At 39.1% G+C, this 21075-nt stretch overlaps 1 protein-coding gene across 1 annotated transcript in view; it reads right to left on the bottom strand.

Annotated features, from left to right (window-relative positions):
• The window catches only part of ERICH3 (glutamate rich 3), a 106454-nt gene that overhangs the window by 33464 nt on the left and 51915 nt on the right, over window positions 1–21075 (bottom strand). Inside the window, 2 exon segments of the mRNA XM_019448860.2 lie at window positions 6063–6249; window positions 13897–14077. Coding sequence (XP_019304405.2) covers window positions 6063–6249; window positions 13897–14077 — 368 coding nt within the window.

Genomic DNA, 21075 nt, shown 5'->3' with positions numbered 1-21075 from the left:
AATTTTACCCACAGTAATAAACAAGAAAACAACTTAACAACTAAGAACGGTAGTTTCAAACTAAAACTTGTGACTTCAAGCATATTTTTGGCTTTATAATGGAGTCCAGTAAGCATATCATTCAAGTCCTTAAATGAGAATTATGTGCGAAAAGAACATTCAGGTTTATAAACATATGGAAGCTGAGATAAAAATAATCGGAAGAAGAAAGATGTCAGTCTTTGATAATTTGTTATTCCAACAACACAGCAACAAAAGACCTACATACAAGGTTGACTCTCAATAAATATGATTGATTTTTTAAGAAACATATACAGTCAAATGTTGTTGTGCCCTTTAAGTAAACACCTCGGGAGCCTGCGTGCTTATTTTAATAGAACTGTCATCATTGTTTTTAGAATGGCCTTTTGAAGCCTGTACAACAATCTTTTTTTGACTTTTCCCTGCAATAAGCTTTTTTTCTTTGGAGATGGCAATAATTTGTAGAGGTCATAAAGTCATTCCAAGTCGAATCTGGTGAAATAAACATATGATCTGAATGTACTGAGACATTAAAAAATATTTTAAAAATCAGTTATAACAAAAGTAACATGAATAAAACCTTCTATAGCTTTTTTCCTATCTCTGAAGTTAATATTGAAATAAGAATTCCAGTCATGACAATAATACAGACATTAATAAAAATATGATTGTGATAATAATAAGATTCTTGAGCATTTCTTCTGTGCCAACCTCTTTGCTGGGCACCATATACACATTTTCTTGCAGGATTCATTACCCTGACCAGAACAATAAATTAAGAACCAACATCACAACTTTACAAATGAGGAAACTGAGGCTGACAGTTGCCCAAGCTCACCCAGCAGGTTAGTGATGGAGGCAGATTCTGGCTCAGGACTGCTAGACTCCATCACCTCCCAATGAGGTACACAGATATTGTTAGATTACAGCCCGCTCAGATGAACAGCCACATGGACAGATGATACACTGCTGGGCTGCCCACTGGGGAAAGTGCTCACACTCTTCCCCAGAAACTAGCACAAACTGGAGAAGTTTTCACCAAGGCTTAGAGACAATCTGTGACCTGAAAAAGGTGCCTGGCAGTTGTCAGTCTCCACCATCCTTCTTCTCTAGCACCAGTTGCGTCCCTTTCTCTACAGGTTACATGACTTAGCGGGAAACTGAGTCAATATAGTGCATACGTGAAAACAGATCCGAATGCAGTCAAGACGTGTCAGTCCAGAAGGAACAGAAATAATAAGTAAAATTTGAATCAAGGTGAATCAGATCCAATGGAGAGTTCTTGAACTAAAGATTTCACTGAATTTCAGCCATTCCCACTCTAGAAATAGCAAAGGAATCAATTATCCCAGCTTACGAGAACTTAGTTATATCACTTATCTTTTCAATATCTCCCCACAAAATAAAGCTAAAAGGATTTGCACTCAAAGTAACTATCAGGCTGCAAAAAATGAGATAATAAGAATACACTTACCTCCCCCATATTAAGCATGATAAATTCTTGACTGTAATGATGATGTACTTAGCACACCACTTTCCTTGGAATAAAGGTGTCATGAATCTTCACAGAATATGATTACTAGCACTGCCTTCTGTTCAAGCTGTTCTTCCCTTATCAATGGCAACACCAAATCCATCGATTTGGGGCTTCTGATATGCTGTTACTTTTAGTTTATGTTGTGGCTGTGTGGAGGCTTTGATGCCTCCCTACTGCACGCACAGACTTTTTATTGCCCATCTGCTTGAGGGAATTGGACGAACAAAGTGAGCAACATCTGTGCTCTCCTCGTCACTGACTACCTATTTGACTTCTGAGTATAATTTGAGGTGTTGATTTTGATTACTAAAGCTCAGAGCTGTCTGCGTTCCACTTGGCTAGGCAATTCTTCCTCCTGGTGTTCCACTCTAGCGACTGGAAATAACTACCTTGTCTTTTCAGTTTCCATGACTGAGGGATGGGTGCACCGGTGGAATCTCCACACCTGTTGGTGACCGCTGCTGAGCCTTTCTTGTTTTCTGAGGACCTCAAACAGGTAATTCCTAGTCATGTTCAGAAACAGAACTCCCTCTTGTTGTATCAAACACTTCCCTCCTCATAACAAAAGTTCCAGAGTCTGTATTTTTTTAAATGTTTATTTATTTCCAAAGGAGAGAGAGACAGAGTGTGAGTGGACGAGGGGCAGAGAGAGAGAGAGAGAGAGAGAGAGAGAGAGAGAGACAGAATCTGAAGCAGGCTCCAGGCTCTGAGCTGTCACCACAGAGACCAACGCAGGGCTCGAACTCACAAACTGTGAGATCATGACCTGAGCCGAAGTCGGACGCTCAACCAACTGAGCCACCCAGGAGCCCCTGGAATCTGTATTTTTAAAATGAGTTAAAATTAATTTAATTTTTAACAAATTAGAGGAATTAATGTACACCCCTTAAAATGGCTAAAAGTGGGGCACCTGGGTGGCTCAGTTGGTTAAGCACCTGGCTCTTGATTTTGTTTCAGGTCATGATCTCACAGTTTGTGAGTTCAAGCCCTGCCTCAGGCTCTGTGCTGACAAGCATGGAGCCTGCTTGAGATTTTCTCTCTCCCTCTCTCTGCCCCTCCCTGCTTGCACTCTATTGCAAAAATAAATAAACATTTAAGTAAAATAAAATAAAATAAAATAAAATAACTAAAAGTGTTACTGTAGATATGATCCTGCCAAAAGGTTATATAATATTACAAGTGAGTTTATATATATATAATATATAATATATAATAAGTAATATAATATGTAATATAAAAGTAATAATATATATTATAAGTGATTATATTATATTATATTATATTATATTATATTATATTCATTATATTATAAGAGGGGTGGTTCTCCACTGGAGAACATTCACTGGAGCTGTGCAGTGTAGGTGCTTCCGGAATAATCTGAGTAGTCTCATGTGGGGCAGACCCAAACAGGCAAAGCTCTAGCATATATCACCCATATATCCCTGCCCCATTTAAAACATTCTGCCTTGACTTCTATTTGGTCTGCAGCAGGGAGGCATGAAATGACACCACACTTTTCTACTTTGGCCATGCACACATTTCATTTGGAGAAATGATGATGAAGCCAACAAAACACTGAAAACCAGTGTCCTTAAAAACTATGCATTTTAGTTAAGGATAACAGGTCTTATTCTTTAATACCACAACCATTTTTTTTATTATTATTTGAAAAGGTCAAAGAAAGAAGCTACAGTGAATCAAATGAAATCATATAAAAATTGTACAGAGACTATTAAGTGTTAGATAGGAAAGTAGAGGTCATCAATCAGATTTCGGTACTGATTATTAAACCTGCATAGAAGGTGTTTACAACCAAACATTTACAGCGTGGATTTATATAGTAACTCTCAAAGAATGCAATGTGTTTGTGCTTGGAGGATTGTATGTAAGCTCATTAGCTTTCCTAGGAGTTAAACAGAAATTTGCTATGTGACTTGCCCAACAAATATGGAGAAAGCGTGTTTGTGCTGGAACAGGAAAGCAGCCTCAGGTGGGTCCCAAGTATCCTACTATATTGCTGTAGACCATTCACTCTGCCACTTGCTGCATGACTCCTCCACACCTTTTCTCTCACCGAAAACCTCCAATCCCTCCCTCTCCCTTAAGCCTTAACCTAAGCTGATAAATTATTTGGCTGAAAAAAATAGAAACTATCAGCAGAGAACTTCCAGTTGGTCCCAACACATGCATCAACTTACCTCTCCCTCTACCCTATATGCCATCTCTCCTACAGTTACTCTAGAAGAATGATTCTCCTCCTCTAAGGCTAACGTCTTAATTTCAGCCCTAGATCCCACCTCCTCTCGTCCACTCAAGCCCTTGCTCCAGCAATTTCTCCCTCCATGTCATGCTTGATCAAATTCTTTTTTTGATTTTTGATATCTCTCTCTAGTGTATCAATTCTATCTATCACATATAACATATTACAATATCTCCCACCTTAAAAACTAAAAAGCCCCCTTTGGCCCTTACATCTTCCTTCTTGGCTGTCACCCAATTGACATCTTTTATAGCAAAATTCTTTAAAAAGTGTAATCTGTATTCTCTGGCTTTACCTCTACTCCAATTATTTGTTAAACCCACTCCAATCAAGTTTGCATTCCTCTTCACTACAATAATTTGTGTCAAGGTCACCAATGACCACCACATTACCAAATCATACTCAGTCCTCAGACTTCATTTTACTTCACATATACACACATTTGACCTAGTTGATTATGCTGTTCTCTGTTCATTTCCAGGACACCATGTTCTCGGCGTTCTCTTTGTAATCCCTTGCCTTCCTTCTTAGGCCTTTTTCCAGTTCCTCTTTATCTCCTTCATCTTTAAACTGGAGTGACCTGGACACCAGACATCTCTATCTGCATTCAACTCTTAAACAGTCCCATCCCATCTTATGAGTTTAAATGCCATCTACATGCAAACCATTCTCAAATTTATATCTCCAGCCTGGACCTCTCACCGGACCCCAGATTCACATATTCAAACACTTAATTAACATCTCTGCTTGCATACTCATAGATGTCTTACATTTAATGTGCCCCAAATCAACATCCCTTCATTTCACTCCCAAACCTGCTTCTTTCACAGTCTTCTCCATCTTAGTACATGTTAACTGGACATTTTTGCAGTTGTTCAGAACAAAAGCTTTTCAACCACCTTTAACTCTGCTTTTTATCTCATGCCTTGCATCCAATCCATCGATAAATCCTGTGGACTCTACTTTCAAAATATATCTAGAACCCAATCACTTCTAACTCTACCATTCTCTCTCCTCTGGATTAAATTAGTTTCCACTCTTCCCTTGCCCCCACCCCCTTGTTTATTTTTCCCATAGGAGCTACAGTCAAATCAAGACAGGTCATTGCTCAAAACCTACCTTAGAAGCTTTGCATCTCACTTAGAAAAAGTCAAAATCCTTGCAATCACTTTAGGATGTTCCATGTCTTGGCCCTACTGTCCCTCTAATCTCGCCTTCTATTATTGTCCTATCCCTTACTTTTGCTCTGGCTACGCTAGCTTAAGCACACCAAGCATGCTCCTGTCTCATGCTCTTTGTATATTCTTTTCGTCTACTTCCAAAACTTTTTAGAGGGACTATTTAGGGAAAAACTATTTAGAAAACTATTTTTCTGATTTCTGCTCAAAAGACATCAAAGAGGCCTTTCCTGATCATCCTAGATAAAATAGTACCACCTTCTGCCCCTTGTTCCCCTTAACTCCATATATCTCACTTCCCTGCTTTGTGTTCATCACTCTTAATGCCATCTGGCACCTATTAATTGGTTTACTTGCTATTTGCCTTCCCCCATTAGAATGGGCTCTATGAGAGCAGGAACTTTGGTTGGTTCACTCCTATTTTCTAGCTTGGCATACATTAATTCTCCATGAGTACATTCAGAAAAAAATTAAAGAAAGCCTGCACGTAAGTGTCCTAATTTCAAACAGAATGTCCAATATGAAAGCTGGTAAACAACAGTCAAAATTGACCTTTTATCATGCCCGAGATAAAAACCAGTCATTTCATTATGTCTGAGATTAAAACCAGGAGCATGAGAATGATAACCGGGCCACACCATAATGAAGCACACCTCTGGTATGACCTGTAATACCCAACCATACAAGACACATGCAGGACACATGCTCGGGAATTCCCCAAACCAGTTCCTAAGAAGACTGAGAATAAAATACCCTTTCTCTTTCACTTCAGAAACAGAATTTAAAGCAGTATGAGAAAGGGAGAGAGAGACAGACAGACAGACAGACTTTGAAACACCACCAGCTTTTACCCCCATTATATAATGCATCTGGAAATCTAACTCATATCTTATAATTTCAAATACAACACACCCGGTTATAGTAAGCAACCTTTAACTTAGACATTTTAGGCTCATCTACACTGATATCTTTGTTAACAGACTGTGCTGAGAAATGCATCAGTAGAAGCATGAAAAGAAAAATGTAGCAAGACTTGCCCTCTACCAGAGGACATTTGTTTCCATACTTGTAGCAAGGAGATGATCTCTCCACGCACACAAACCCAAAGTAGCCTCGTTTGCCTCCAAGTCTGGAACCTTTCCGATGCTTATATTCACAGCAGGAGCTCAACCTGTTCACTTGCATCCCATTCAGGAAAAAGGTGAGACTGAAGGGGAAACCATGGTGCCTTTTGGAAATAAACTGAAAGGTCTCTGGAATTAAAAAAGTAAATACATCAGTGAAAGCAACTGACTTTGGACTAATATGTTCAAAATCACAGTTTTCTATCAGATAAGTACAATAGTACGCTCTAGATCACCTTTTTAACTTGAGGACAATTTTTAATCATAAGAACACCTTCTATTACTTTTATTTACAATAAATACTCCAAGGCATTATAAAAGTCTGATTTGTAATAAAATAATAACATTATATGAGCTCTTACTATGGCCGGGCATTCTGCCTGATGATCTTAGGTGTGTTATTTCTCAACAACCACATGAAATGAGAATGTTATTATCAGTAGTTATATGCAGAAATTAAAGTTTAGGAGGACTCAGTAATTTATCCAAGATCATACAGTAAGTAGGACAGTTAGTATTTGAGTCCAAATATCTCTCTTGAGTCCATCTTGCTATGTTAGCTACTGTTAAAGTATATGACAAAAGGTTACTGTGAGCTCAGTAATGCTTTTAAATAAATTTGTATTTTTAGCTATGACTTGAAACAGCCTAATACGTATGGATGAGGGGGAGTTATTCCACCTCCAATTCATTCTCAATTCTGCCTGGATTGGTTTCTCCCACTTGCTCCCCCACCCACCCAAAAATCCCACCAATGAATTAAGAACCACTGCTTGTAATTAGTAATTTTTAATCATTCCAAGTCTTTATAATGCTCTTTGAAAAGGTTTCACCTTAGAGAGCCCAAATTCTAAGTCCAAGAAAACCCTATTCTACAGAATGACTCAGAAATCTTCTCATGACACTTCTAATGTTACTTCCTACAAAAGAAGGCTCCCTGGACTCTTCCACTTGCACTAATAATGGGGTTGATCATTTAATCTCTCTGCATGTACACCTTTCTTGTTATTGCAGTATTTCAATGTATAGTAAAAATTTGGCTGTACCACTGCTTCTCAAACTAGTGTGCATCAGAATACCCTGAAAGGCTTATTATAACGCAGATTGCTGGGCTTCCTGCCAGCGTTTCTGATTCAGTAGGGCCCAAGAATTTGCATTTCTATCAGGTTGCCAGGTGATGCTTGCGATTCTGGTCCAAGGACCATACCTTGAGAGCCCTGAAGTGGATGTCTGTGACCTGCATGCTTGTGAAATCCATGAGAGCTGGAACTCATCTTCCTCACCTTTGTTTCCCCAGATCCCAGGACAATGGCATAGGAGGCCCCCGATAAATAATTAATTCATTATTACTTTAACCTGTTTCTTTCACTGTCATCTAGAAATACTATGTTTGGACCACGTTCTGCCCCTAAAAAAAAGTCTAAATCAGATGCAACTTGTATAAAGAACAGAATTATTGAAAAAGTAATTCCATTATTTACACCTTAGTATTTGTGATGCAAAATTAAACACACTAGGGAGGAGAAAATTGAAAAGTTATTGTCTAGGGAAACTAAAATACAACAGATTTAAAAATCTACTTGTCTTTTGGTGCCTGAGTGGCTCAGTAGGTTAAGCATCTGACTCTTGAGTTTGGCTCAGGTCACGATCTCCTGGTTTCCTGGGCCCCAGCATTGGGCTCTGTGCTGACAGTGCAGAGCCTGCGTGGGATTTGGGATCCTCTCTCCCTCTCTCTCTGCCCTTCCCCCGCTGCTCCTCTCTCTCTTTCTCTCTCTCGAAATAAATAAACCATTTTTTTAAAAAAGTTCATAAAAATCCACTCTTCTAAATGACATATGGGCTCCTACGTATTGACTAGAAAGCTAGTTTGGCTGCTTTCTTTACTGAAATTTGAATGGGACATTCATGTAACAATGATCTATTCTGCTGCAGCATCACACACTGTAACTACCTAAGTTCCCAGCCTGGGAAGAGGGTATAGGCAATGAAATGCTGAGAACGGGCACAGGAGATGAACTGCTAGACATGACTGCCTTTCCATTTTGTACTCATTTGGCTAGAGAGCACATCCACCTATTATTCCATTTCTTTCATTTTTTTTTCCAAACTTACTGAACAAGAATTGACACCATCTGCTTTTCTTTCCTTGTTATCTATTTTTTAATTTTATATTTTAGTTTTTTTAGTGTTTATTTTTGAAAGAGAGAGAGAGAGAGAGAGAGAGAGAGACAGAATGCAAGTGGGGGAGGGGCAGAGAAGGAGACACAGAATCTGAAACAGGCTCCAGGCTCTGAGCTGTCAGCACAGAGTCCAATGTGGGGCTCGAACCCACGAACCGTGAGATCATGACTTGAGCCAAAGTCGTACACTTAATTGACTAAGCCACCAAGGTGCCCCTAATTTTACATTTTAAAATTTATTGATGCTTGGCAACCCTGACTTAATGGTTTCTGTGTGAAATGATGGAATGCATATAAAACAGAAGTCAGAAGATTTGGGTCCATGTCCTAGTTCTTCCCTTACAAGTTGAGTGTCCATTGGTAAGTCATTTAATTTTGCTGCATTTCAGAATTCATATCTATAAAATGAGGATGGCCGGGGGTGGGGGTGAAGGAGTGGGGTGGAGGGAGTGACCCAGTCTGCAGAGTAGTCTTAATTAAGGATTATATAATGTCTAATGTTAGAAGGCATTCCAGACTATTTGTAAAACATGGTTATTCATTGTGGACTGGCAGTGGTTCGCACTGTTTTAGGCACTAAAGAGAAACTAAAATACCAAAAAAATATCAAATATGGTCTTCTCCCTCAAGAAGTTATAATTTAGCAGGAGAGATGAAAATAATAGACCAGCTTTCTGGAGTGAGGTCACCAAATCCTCTCCCCTTAAAATTTTGTCTCTAAAAATGGGCCAAAGACTTAAAACAAACTGAGCAGCAGTTATTCATCAAAAATGACTGAATTTTATGTAAGAACAGAGGGAGTCTGAGGCATTCTTGCCTGGGGCTGTTCCCCCCCCCCCCCCACCCAGCCACCATTTCATCACCTCGTTCTAATATGGTAGGGCAGGCCAGAAATAACCAGCAGCTTCACTGTCAGTGGGGGCTGGCTTCATTGGGAGCAGAAAACAAAAACTCCTTGGCCAGTAGCATTACCAGTAATAAGTAGCAATCTTGGAGGCAAGCTAACGTGGAAGGTCAGGGATTCTGCTAGCTGAGACTGTATTTTTAATTAGGGCAAGCAGCAGGCCAGTGGACTAGTCAGAAATTTAACAGGGAGATGCGGGCCATAAGGCAATTATAGACACATTCAATAAGCTCTCAACACATCCCCAGCTAACGGGAAGTGGCATGGATTGGAGTAGACCCAACCTATTCACACATCCCTGACCTGCTCAGAGCTTCCATCTGTGAACAAAGAAAACACAAGAAAGCCTGGTGGAAAATAAAAGTTAAAGCAGACTTGGAAACTGCCTGAACTTTGTACTCCTGAACCCGTTACAGCGGGTTGAATATTGCCCTCTAAAAATCCATGACTGGGGTGTGTGCAACTCAGTCGGTTGAACGTCCAACTCTTGGTTTCAGCTCAGGTCATGATCTCAGGATTCGTAGGAATGAGCCCCATGTCATGGCTTGGGATTCTTTCTCCTTTCCCTCTGCCCCTCCCCTGCTCATGCTCTCTCTCTCTCTCTCTCTCTCTCTCTCAAAATAAATAAGTAAACATTTTTAAAAAATAAAAATAAAAATCCATGACCATCCGGAACCTCAGAATGTAACCTTATTTGGGTATGGTTTCTTATTTCTTTGGATAAGTAATGAAGGGTAAAGATGAAACTATGTTGGATTTGTTCTATCAAACAAATCCAATGACGGACGTCCTTAGAAGAAGAGGACCCAACACTGACAGAGACACAGAGAAGAATGACATGTGAGGACAGATACAGAAATGGAATTGCCAGGAGATGGAAGAGTCAAGGGAAGATTCTCCCCTAGAGCTGCTAGATAGAGTATGGCCCTGCTAATACCTGATTTTAGACTTTTGCCCTCCAGAACTGTGAGAGAGTTAAATTTCTGCTGTCTTAAGCCACTAGTTTTGAGGATTTGTTACATTAGCCCCAGGAAACTAATTCACCTACAAAGAGATCCACCAGCAGAAGTTGGAGGCTGTAGTGGTTCAGTGTTTGAACACAACTTCTGACAAATCACTAGATGATCAATACACTATGAAAACACAGGGATAACCCTAAGAGACCAGCTGAAAAATAAAAATAGATAAAATCTGAGCAGAGACATCACACTGGCTGTCTACCAAGGAGAGGGGGCATGGATTTCACAGATTTGTTTCAGAGAAGTTACTAAAGAACAACAAAAACAGCAAGAACAATAACCTTCAAGTGGGAAAAGTCAGAATCTAGAATCCACAGCTGCTATATGATCAAAACTATTCTGTTTTCAACAACAACAACAAAAATCAAAGAACATGTATGTAAAAAACAGAAAAGTGTGATCCTCACTCAGGAAAAAAAAGGCCATCAAATCCACCTCTAGGAATCTACTCAAGAGACATGACCAGATGTCTGCACAAAAACTTGTATTTGTAGGGGCACCTGGGTGGCTCAGTCGGTTAAGTGGCTGAAGGGCGTGAGTTTGTTTGGGATTCTCTCTCCCTCTCTCTCTCTGCCCCTCCCCTGCGTGCACGCTCTCTCTCTCAAAATAAATAAATAAACAAACATAAAATAGACTTAAACAAACAAAAACCGAATTAGAAATAGTACGAATGTCCATGTAGTGGAATGCATTCAGTGGTACAAGAGAACAATTATTGATAAATGGTATGAATTAGACGACTCTCAGAAACATTATGCTAAGTGAAAAAGCAAGACACAGATACTGCCTATTGTGTGACTTCATTTATATGAAATGTTCAGAAAAGGCATATTTGTAGAGATCGGAAGCAGATCAGTGGCTGCCTGAGGCTGGCTACAAAGAGTGAGGATTCTTTGTCAATGGGCACAAAGGAACTTTCTGAAGTGATAGAGATATTCTGAAACTGGTTTGTGATCATAGCTGCACGACCCTATAAAAATGTTTAAAACTCAATGAATTGTACACTCAATAGATGAATTTTATGGAATATAAGTTACACCTCAGTAAAAACTAAAAACTCAATATATATAACAAGTAAAAGAAAAATAAAAACACAGTTACTCTAAGTCACAGTGTAATGAAATGTTCGGTTTTCGGTGGAGACTAAGAGCCAGAGCCATGGAGGGAGGGATAAAACGGTAGAAGTCAGCTGAGAAAGCCTCACAGCCTCAATCTGATTCTTAAAAGATGGGTACGATTTGAATTTAAAATCCTATTTTGAATTTAAAATCCTTTGTCCTATTTCAGACAAAGGAAATAGCACCAGAAGAGACAAGCTAACAGCATGGGGGTGGGGACACGGCAGCGCCACCGGTTTGTGAGGGAGTAATGAGGAATGCACAAATCAGTACAGCAGGTTATGAAAATATGGGAAAATGGGGCAGAAAAGGAAGGGATTATAAGGGGCCCAGAAAAAAAAAAGTTATTTTGCTCTTTGATTCCACATGAACCCAGGAGGCCAAGGTTTTCCTTGTTTGAAAGGATGAACATGGTAAATAAAAATGCCTGTGAAGAACCAGACTCTTTACAAGCAGCAGAACGAGTCCGTGACTTCATAGGTGTACCTAACAATCAATATGAGGCTTGATATCTACACTCAAACTGTAAGACATCAATGAATTACTGTGGGAATAAAAGATGCACTTGCCACACTCCTAAATAATTAATTTTATTGTTATTTCTCATCCCAAAGCAAGACAAATTAACGAATGCCACATTTTTAATTAGTTTACTGCTCCAAGCAGAACGTTAAACACCTTTTTTTTTTTAAACAGAACTCTTCTAAAAACCTATTCACATTTCACTGAATCATGCACAGCTTTGATTTGTAAAAACGGGCAGATTCTTTTCAGTCCAGCTAAATTGCTAAGATTGCTGAACCGCAAGTCAACTCTGAGCCAACCAACTTTTCAATTTTGAACAATTACTTTCCTGGCAATCAAAGGGCAAGCTGAGACAAAATTATTGTGTGGACAGGATTCAATTATTTAAGCTCCCATTCCATCCTATTATTCAAGTCCATCAAGTGACACAACAAAAGTCAGTCCCAGGATCGATATGTATGCAAAACAACACTTAGCCAAGTCACACTCTCCCTTACTGGTTTTGCACCATTCCTACAGAGTATGTATCATCTCCCAGAGAAGCATTCAGCTCCCCACTTCTTGTTTTTGTTTCATTTGTATGTACCATGTTTTCCAGTGGGCAGAAAGGCATGTAGGCATCGTCTGAAATAAAGCGTGATCCAAGACCCAGGAAAAGTTTCATTGCATTTGTTCCAATTGTAGACTATAGCTAATTTCAGCTGTTCTTCTAAATTAATAGTTGAAAGTCACACTTTCAAAAAATAAGTCTATCTATGCCACTATCATTAGGGGTTTCATGCCACTCATATTATGAAAACGTAGGAAACCCTTTGCACTGATCGCTAACTGAGCAAGGATCCTGCACCAATTCAGAGGCCCAGTATCTGCTCTTGACCATGCCCCAAACTGTACATGGGACCATACGAAGCCACTATATCTCTGGTCTCCTCATTTTCCTCACCTACAAAGTGGAAGGAATGGACTTTCAAATGCTATGACAGAATGACAAAGTAAATTACATTCCAGCAAAGTAGAGAAAATGAGGAAAAATCATTTCTAGAATATACTGAGGATTATTTTTTATAAGTTTTACAAATTTTTATAAAGTAAAAGTTAAAACTAACATTCAAGTGTTTACTCTTTTTTTTTTATGTTGGAAAGTTTTATATATGTAATCTTTAAATCTGTTTAGTTTCTTTTTAAGTACCTGAAATTTTTAAAATTAATAGTCATTATTTTTGAGTGATGAGGGAAATCAGAGAAGCCAAAAGTAATAATTCCATGCTTGCCCCCAATTCCTAAGACTCCCTAAACCTATATCAAGATTGCCCAAGTGTAAATATTTCTTTCAGTTAGTAAAAATACAATAACTTTCTAAACAGAGTTTCTTAAACAAGGAAATAACAAATATAATCCTATATTATATCCTCGTCCTTTTAACTGCTACTCCAAAGAACTAAATATTGATGAAAACCATTTCAGTACAATATGAGAAACCCTGTATTGAATATAAAAATTATCTTATGGTAAGAAACATGGATTTATGATCAAATGAAAGCAGAAATGTACTAAAATCGATCTAGCCAAATTCTGCACCAAGTTATTTAGGTGTGATTCACCCTGAAGTTTATTGGATTTGTGATTTTATCTCAACATTTTTCTAAAGAACAAATTGCCAATCTGGTATTTTTCCCTTAGAATAATGTGTGATATAATTCATTATGGCAAGCCAAATAGTTAACTTGTAATTTGGGGGACAGTTTATTCGTGCAACATTTTAATGATCATATATCTCTATCCCAAAATTAATCTGTTAGTGGGTTAAATCACTCCAAATTCTTTCTTCCACAATCTTCAAGAGTAATTGCTGCTTCGGTTTCAATCACGGAGCAGTAAATCTAGATTTACTTTTAGGCAGCTGGTTTATAAGTCCCTGGATATGCATAATTTCATAGAGTGATTGAAGTCATTTTGATATTATATCAACGATAGCTTATCTATAGCATCAACCTCAAGCAACTTAAAAAAAATTCACATTTCATGTGTACCTTTTTCAAGTAGTTTGCCTTTGTAAACACAAAGGTTTTCCCCACCACAGTGTTGTTGATAAACTTTTATTTCATCCCGGAAGTCTGGGTGATCATGAGATAGGTGCACGTTTTTCCCCAAATAGATCATTGTAATAGCTGCATTACTATGCAGTGGCGTTCTGTGAACCTTTCTTGAATCCTAGAGTAAACAAAAGAAGGGGACTTATTAATTAATTACCTTCTAATCAGAGGGTAATGGTACTGTAATACGAGGAGTAGAGAAGGCTCGTTTTATGTACCTAGCAACAAAACCTTTATAAAATGTCAACCTTCGCAGTGCACAAAAAGTCAAGCCCATTACAAAACAAATTGCTCTAATAATTACATGCATTTTGGGTTTATATTTTTCATGTAAATGCCAGGGGTCTGGACAACGTTTGTCACTTTTTATTTTAGTTGTGTATGTGTTTTACATACAATGAAAATACCAGAGATCCCAAGATGAAACTGTGCTTGGTTCTTTTAGCTGATTCTTGAATCAAAATTCAAATCAAAATAATTAAATACCGGTGGCATAGTTTTGTTCTAACTTGAATTGATTTTGTGATTTAGCAACTGTCTTTGCAATTGAGTGCTTCATTTTTATACTTGAGCACTGACAATATATCCTTTCGTGATCTTCTATGTGAGAGGGGGCCGGCACATGTCCGATTCCTTCTACGGTTGCTCTGGGGATTAGAGACATGTGCTATATGCCTAGGACTCTCCGGTTTTACAGGAGACATTCAGTTCAATGAAAAACCAACATTATTAGTATTATTTTTAATATCAAACAGTACACCCAATCAAAAAAGTCTGTTCTATGGTGTTCACAAATTTAGAACATAAACAATAAATTGATATGCCAGAGAGGGAAAGAAATGTCCTTTTTCTTGCCTCCTGGTTTGTATTCGATTTTCACAATAATGAATGAGCAAAGAGTTTAATCTCTAAGAGGAATATGAGGAAAGAGAAGCAGAAAAAGGAAGAGGAGGAGACAGAGAAATAGTCATGTAAGAATACTGTCAGATCAAGAATTATACAGAGGCCAGGCAATAATTTTAATCTACTTCACTTTTCTAAAAATCAGTTTTCAGCTAAATGGAAAATGTGAAGAGACCAACTTTCACTGAACTCAAAGCAATTATTTAAGTTTGATTTCCCTGAATTACGAATGCCTTGGAAACATGCATTTTTTTAAAAATAACAAAGCTACAACAAAAATTTCTGAAGGAACTCCTAAAATATTTCCATCTCCAAATCCATCCTCTTCCACTTCAGAGGATTCTTTTTTCCTCATTCAATTCCATTTCTCTGAAGCAAAAACCAGAGGAAGTACATCTGATTAAATGAAATTCTGCAAATGACAGTCTGAAAAGTATAAATGGGGAAGGAATCCCAAGATTTAAAATTCAAGCAAATGGTCTTGCCTATGGCAGACAGAGCTCCCAAATAGAGAGGTAATCACCAGAAATATTTCAGGAACATCAGTAGCCATGAAGGTAAATCAGCAACCTGGATAATTCTTTGCAGATTAGAAACATCTCTCTGAGTCACAGTGGAAAGCAAAGGGGTGATGGCAGGCCTGACTCCAAGTTGCAAAAGCATGCCACGTTTGCTCTGGCCCGGGTAGCTGTGGAGCTGTGACATGCACTTGTGCGGCCCAGTGCACAATCACCCGCCTACAGCAAATCCAGTTCCAAGCTCCCACTAGAACATTTAATGATATGACGATTAAATAAGAGCATCTCCTTTTTGTCAAGCAATACTTTCTAACGTGGCACAGATTCAGAAGTAGCCCTGTGAGCTTCTGGGAGATAAGCTCTATATAAATGCAAGGTAATAGTGAGATTATGGTGGAGGAAAGGCCTGCCTCATATGTACAAAATGAGAAAGTGGAAGTTGAAATGTTTAAAAATAAAATAAAGGAAATGACAGCTCTTCACCTTTTTCATTTATTCTTACTCATTTTTTTTTCCTGCCAAAATGTGTTCCTGATAACATCTCTTTTCTCCTGGGTCTAGTTACTTCATTCTTTTAAAAAATATTCCCCAATTATTGCCACCAAGTAACCTTTTTTGGATTTTAACAGGAGGCCCGAGTGACAGCTCGTGATTAAATACGTGCAGTAGGAAATGAATAATTGTTTCCTTCAGTTGACTCAATTGCCTCTATACTTACCATCTTCCAAGGTTATAAGGACCCAGGCTGATGAAACTTTAACAAGGTTTCACGGCCCTTTCTGCTGTCCTCAAGCAAGTATCAAAACCTTCCATGAACATTCAGTTCCATTTCAGGAACCAGAGCAGGGCCTCATGCCCTTGCACAACTAAGGGTTATCTTTCTTACTTCCTGTACCACTTGCTTATGACTTTCCTTCTCATTTCTTTCCAGATACCTCAGGCAAGTATAATCTGAGCTGACAAAGAAACAGCATGCTCGTTGAGTGGTTAACTAGTCAGCCATCACATATGTATAATATTTAGCATTCAATTAATATACTCAATCTTCAGGGGCACCTGGGTGGCTCAGTCGGTTAAGCATCTGACTCTTGATTTCAGCTCAGGTCATGATCTCATGGTTCCGGACATACAGCCCCACATCGGGCTCTGTGCTGACAGTGTGGAGCCTGCTTGGGATTCTGTCCCCCTCTCTCTCTGCCCTTCCCTGTCCCTCTCTCTCTCAAAAATGAATAAATTTAGTATATATATATACTAAATGCTCACTGGGCCCTCTTTTATCTCTGCTTAGGCCTGAGTGAGAGGTGGACGTAAGACACTCTAAGGGGATCAAAGGGCCTGTTCTTGCTGATAGCATTGGGCAGTTACTCCTCTTCATCCACTTAGCCAAGCCCTGATGAACTCCAAGCACCATAGAGTCTTTTTCCAGGCCACTGGGATAAATCTGTAGTTAGTAGAGCGGCCACAGAATTTATCATCCAAACTGGGAGACACAGTGAAAGAGGTATCACTAATAATTATACTAGAAAAAAACAAACACAAATTTGAACTGTTCCAAGAAAACAGATGTTACTCTATTCGCTGGTCTCCCTATTTCTAGCCTGATGTCTCTCAAAACCTCCTTCCTCTGTGGTATCACAGTGATCTATTGTCACTAAATAGATTACGTGACTCTTTTGCTTGAAGTCCTCCAAAGATTCTCAATATCCATGGGATAAGGTCCAACATTTCTCAAATAACAAAAAAATGTCTTATATTCTTAACTTCTACTATCTCTCAACTATTTGCAATTTCTTTTGATACCTTTAAAGGCCCAGCAGCTGCACCAATTGTAGTGGTCCGAACACTACCAAATACTTTTAATCTCCAGACCTATATAAGTCTGTAAGTCACATGGCAGTGAAACCATTCCCCTGTATCCCTCTCACTGTCAGTAGATAAGGACAGTATCTTACTGAACTTTATGCCCCCAGCGTCTTGCCAGTGCTGACACCTAGCAAGGGCCTAATAAACATTGATCTGACTGGACACAGCCATGGAACAGTTAGGGATTCCACATTCTTTCCTTTGCTGAGACAAAAGCTACAGTGCCAGTATGATGACACTGCCCTAAGTCAGAAGCTCTGCATTTATAGGAACTCGATAGGTACCACATCATGAAAACAGATTCACAGGGGCCTGTTAGACAACACCTTTGGTAACTAAGCCGTGACAAAGATGGATTCAAAGCGTGGATAAGGAGTAGCAGGCAGTCCCCACGTTGACTCTGATTCAGGTCTTAGGGAGAGAAAATTCCCAAGTGAGCCAGAGTTAAGAGTGTGCCATTGTTCGATGTTCGTATCCTAAGGATTCAAGAAGCAGCTGGTTGTAAGGGAAACCTCTTCTCACAGTATTCATTTGGTTCCTCTCTTTCTCTTTCCTTTCATGCTGGTGTTTCCTTGTTCTCTCCTCCTCCCTCCTTTGCTTTCGTTATGCTTCCTCTTTTCCCTCTCCTCTTGCCCATTTTTCTTCCCACTATATCGCATGTCTGGGGCTTATTCCTGACATGCCCCCCAATCCCTCAACCCTTCTGGAGGTATCAGAGCTCCAGATTTTGAGGAGGTGGGGTTGACACATGAGCCTTCCCTTCCTCATCTCTTTCAACAGAACACATTCAGTAAGTCTGCTCAGAGGTAGAAAAGATCTGGCTGCGTTTTGCTTTTGGTGAGAAAGTCTGGAAAGCTTACAAGGTCTGCCAGTTGGACTGGCTTTTGCACCTTTTTAAAAGTCTTTTTTAGTAATGCAGTTACCAAACTGCGATGTTAATTTTAAGCGAAAACGTTCTTTAAAGGAAAGTGCCTGAAATAAATCAAGCCTATATGAAATTTGTTGAATTATCCTATATTAAAATCATGCTGATGCTTTCCTTTTTCATTCTCAAATCTGAGTCCACTGGTGAGGAAAACCAAGAATAAAAAATACCAAGATAATATGTTGACTAGAATGGAAATTAAAAAAAAAAGTAAGTCAAACAAAGGAAATATGCAATCTCTCTCACAAAGCTAACATTTGTTAGACTTTATTTGTTGTTGAAGAAAAGGGATCTATGTCTGAAAGGCATAATTTATTTCTATAATATTTCCATAAGCTAAATAGTACAATTCAGAGTTTAATTTTTTGTATGCATAATAAGGTAATACCTCTTTATGAACACAATACTAATAAACACTTGATTAAGTGTAAGTGAAATCAAATGCCTGCCCTCAACAAGCTTCATAATCTGGGAGTAGAAGTGACAATTAACAAAAGTACATGAATATTGATACTAAGCAGAATATATAAGGGACATAAGAAAGTAACAGAATCATTTTTTTTTTTTTTTAATTTTAGAGAGAGACAGAGAAAGAGAGAGTGCACGAGTGAGGGAGAGGGGCACAGAGAGAGAGAATGAGAATCCCAAGCAGGGTTCATGCTCAGTGTAGAGCCCAACTCGGGGCTCAACCCAATGACCCTGGGATCATGACCCGAGCTGAAATCAAGAGGGAGATGCTCAACTGACTGAGCCAGCCAGGTGCCTCACAAAATCCTTTTGAAGAGAGGAAGAGATGGGATCCTATTAGGATGTATAGCAATCACTACAGAACATAAGGCCTCTCACAGGGGCTGGGAGAGGTGAGAAAGAAGATACAACCTCCTTCTTATATCTCAGGCACTCACAGGCAATTCATAGAAAAAGAACATCTCTGCATTGAAGAAGCACCTGACCAATTGTGATTAATATCTTCAAGGATTTGAAAGAAAAAAGACTTGTAGATAAATTCCATATAATATGGATTTGAGGATTACAAATGTAGGCTCTTAACTGTAAGTATAGTGAGTGTATACACTTAGTCTGCCACTAACTAGTTATGTGATGATGGCCAGATTATTTAACCTTTCTTGCCTCAGTTTCCTCATCTTTAATATGGATAAATTATCTCATCTCTTTCTTGAGTTTATTGTGTGTATTAAATGAGAAAATGTATGTAAAACACGGAGCAAAACTCCTGGAACAAAACTCCTCCTTCTGTCTTCAAATGGAAGATAGAATCATTGCTGCCATCATTGAATATAAACATAAACATTTTATTTTATTAAAAGCTAACAAAGGTAATTAAATAAGAAAAAAGTTATATAGATGATTTAAAAGGGAGTAAGCATCGGGCAGAAAGTAATAACAGAAAAAAGCACAGATCAGAGGTGGGGAAGTGGTGGGCCAACCAGCTGAGGGTCCAGGGAGTAGCTCAGTTTAGCTTGGATGGGAGCGGAAAGCTGGAAAGGAGTCAAAATATGAGAGTCCTTGAATGCCAGTGTATAAGCATATGTTTTTATTCTGATGTTTTGACATCTGGAGCCTTACTGACTCTGGGGAAACTACCCCTCCCAAGACATTCCTAGAGAGGGTAAATGACTTCCCTGGGAGCATGCTTTTCATGTACAAACTAACCAACCCAGAGCTCACATCCACCCTCCCCCCACCTCTGTGACCTAGCTCTTAAAGTCTGGGCCAATATTCCCCTGCCCTTAGAACCCCCTTCTCTAAGACCAGAAAACTCAGGACAGCTTCCACACTCTGGAGCCTGTCGAAATTCTTCATACTGTTCAATCCTAAGCCTGCTCACCCCATCTTTCCTGTTCCTTCTCTCAGAAACCACAACAAAGGCTCTTGCCCATGTTTCCCTCCCACTTCCCAATCTCCTGACCAACCTTGGTGCGGCCTTGTGTAGTCCTGCATGACTTATGTGATGGTTAGTTTTATCTGTCAGCTTACCTGGGCCACAATGCCCAGATATGTGGTCAAACCTTATTCTGGATAGAACCCTGACTATCGTACATGGCATGCCCCTTCCTTTTGGGAACTGTTAAGTGCAAAGTGTCCTTTCAATGACAAACATCTCCTGATCTATAAGTCTCAACATACCTGAATAATCATAAAACCTACATTTTAAAGCAATGAAGCAGAAAACATACCTGCTTTCATTAGGAAAGAAGCTGGTGAAGGTTTTAATCAGGGGAGGAGTATGTTGGGAGCTATTCTATCAAGTTTTATTTAATTGCATCATGTAGATTCTGTCAATACTGAGATGGACCCAGCTTGCTCTTGCTTCGCCTTCCTGCCTTTTACCCTCTGCTCCCTGAGTCTATCTGCTCGCTTCCTACTCTTCTTTCAAAGCCCATTTCAAATGTCATCTTCTCTCCGAAATGCTCTTCAATCTCCTCAAAGCGAGTATTTCCTTCATTGTGCTTTATTTATACCACTATGACTATACTCACCACAATGTGTCATGGTTAATGGTAGATATTTCTGTCTCCCTTGCTATACTGCAATCCTTCTGAGAATAAGGATTTGGCTTCACTCATCTTGGTAACCTCAGCACCCAGCACAGTGCTTGTCACAATCAATAAGAGCTAACTTGAGCTATTTGTTGACTTAAAGGCATAATGGAAGTATGTAGATGACTGCAACAGCCCTGTGAAGAGTTAGGTAGCCAGTCCCTGACCCGGGGATGTGGCACTGAGAAGGGAAAGGGATTATCAGACACATGAGCCACCGTCCAGGTGCTAGAGATGTACAGCCTGGGACAGCAGCCACTTACCACATTTGGCTGTTGGGCATTTGAAAGGCAGCTCATTTGAATGAGATGCACCATAAATATAAAATGCTTACTGAATTTCAAAG

This window comes from Panthera pardus, unplaced genomic scaffold (genome assembly GCF_024362965.1).
Source record: "Panthera pardus isolate Hobbes unplaced genomic scaffold, ASM2436296v1 HiC_scaffold_11, whole genome shotgun sequence".
Lineage (NCBI taxonomy): Eukaryota > Metazoa > Chordata > Mammalia > Carnivora > Felidae > Panthera > Panthera pardus.
The sequence above is the reverse complement of the archived record's forward strand: the minus strand, read 5'-3'. Positions and strand labels throughout refer to the sequence as shown.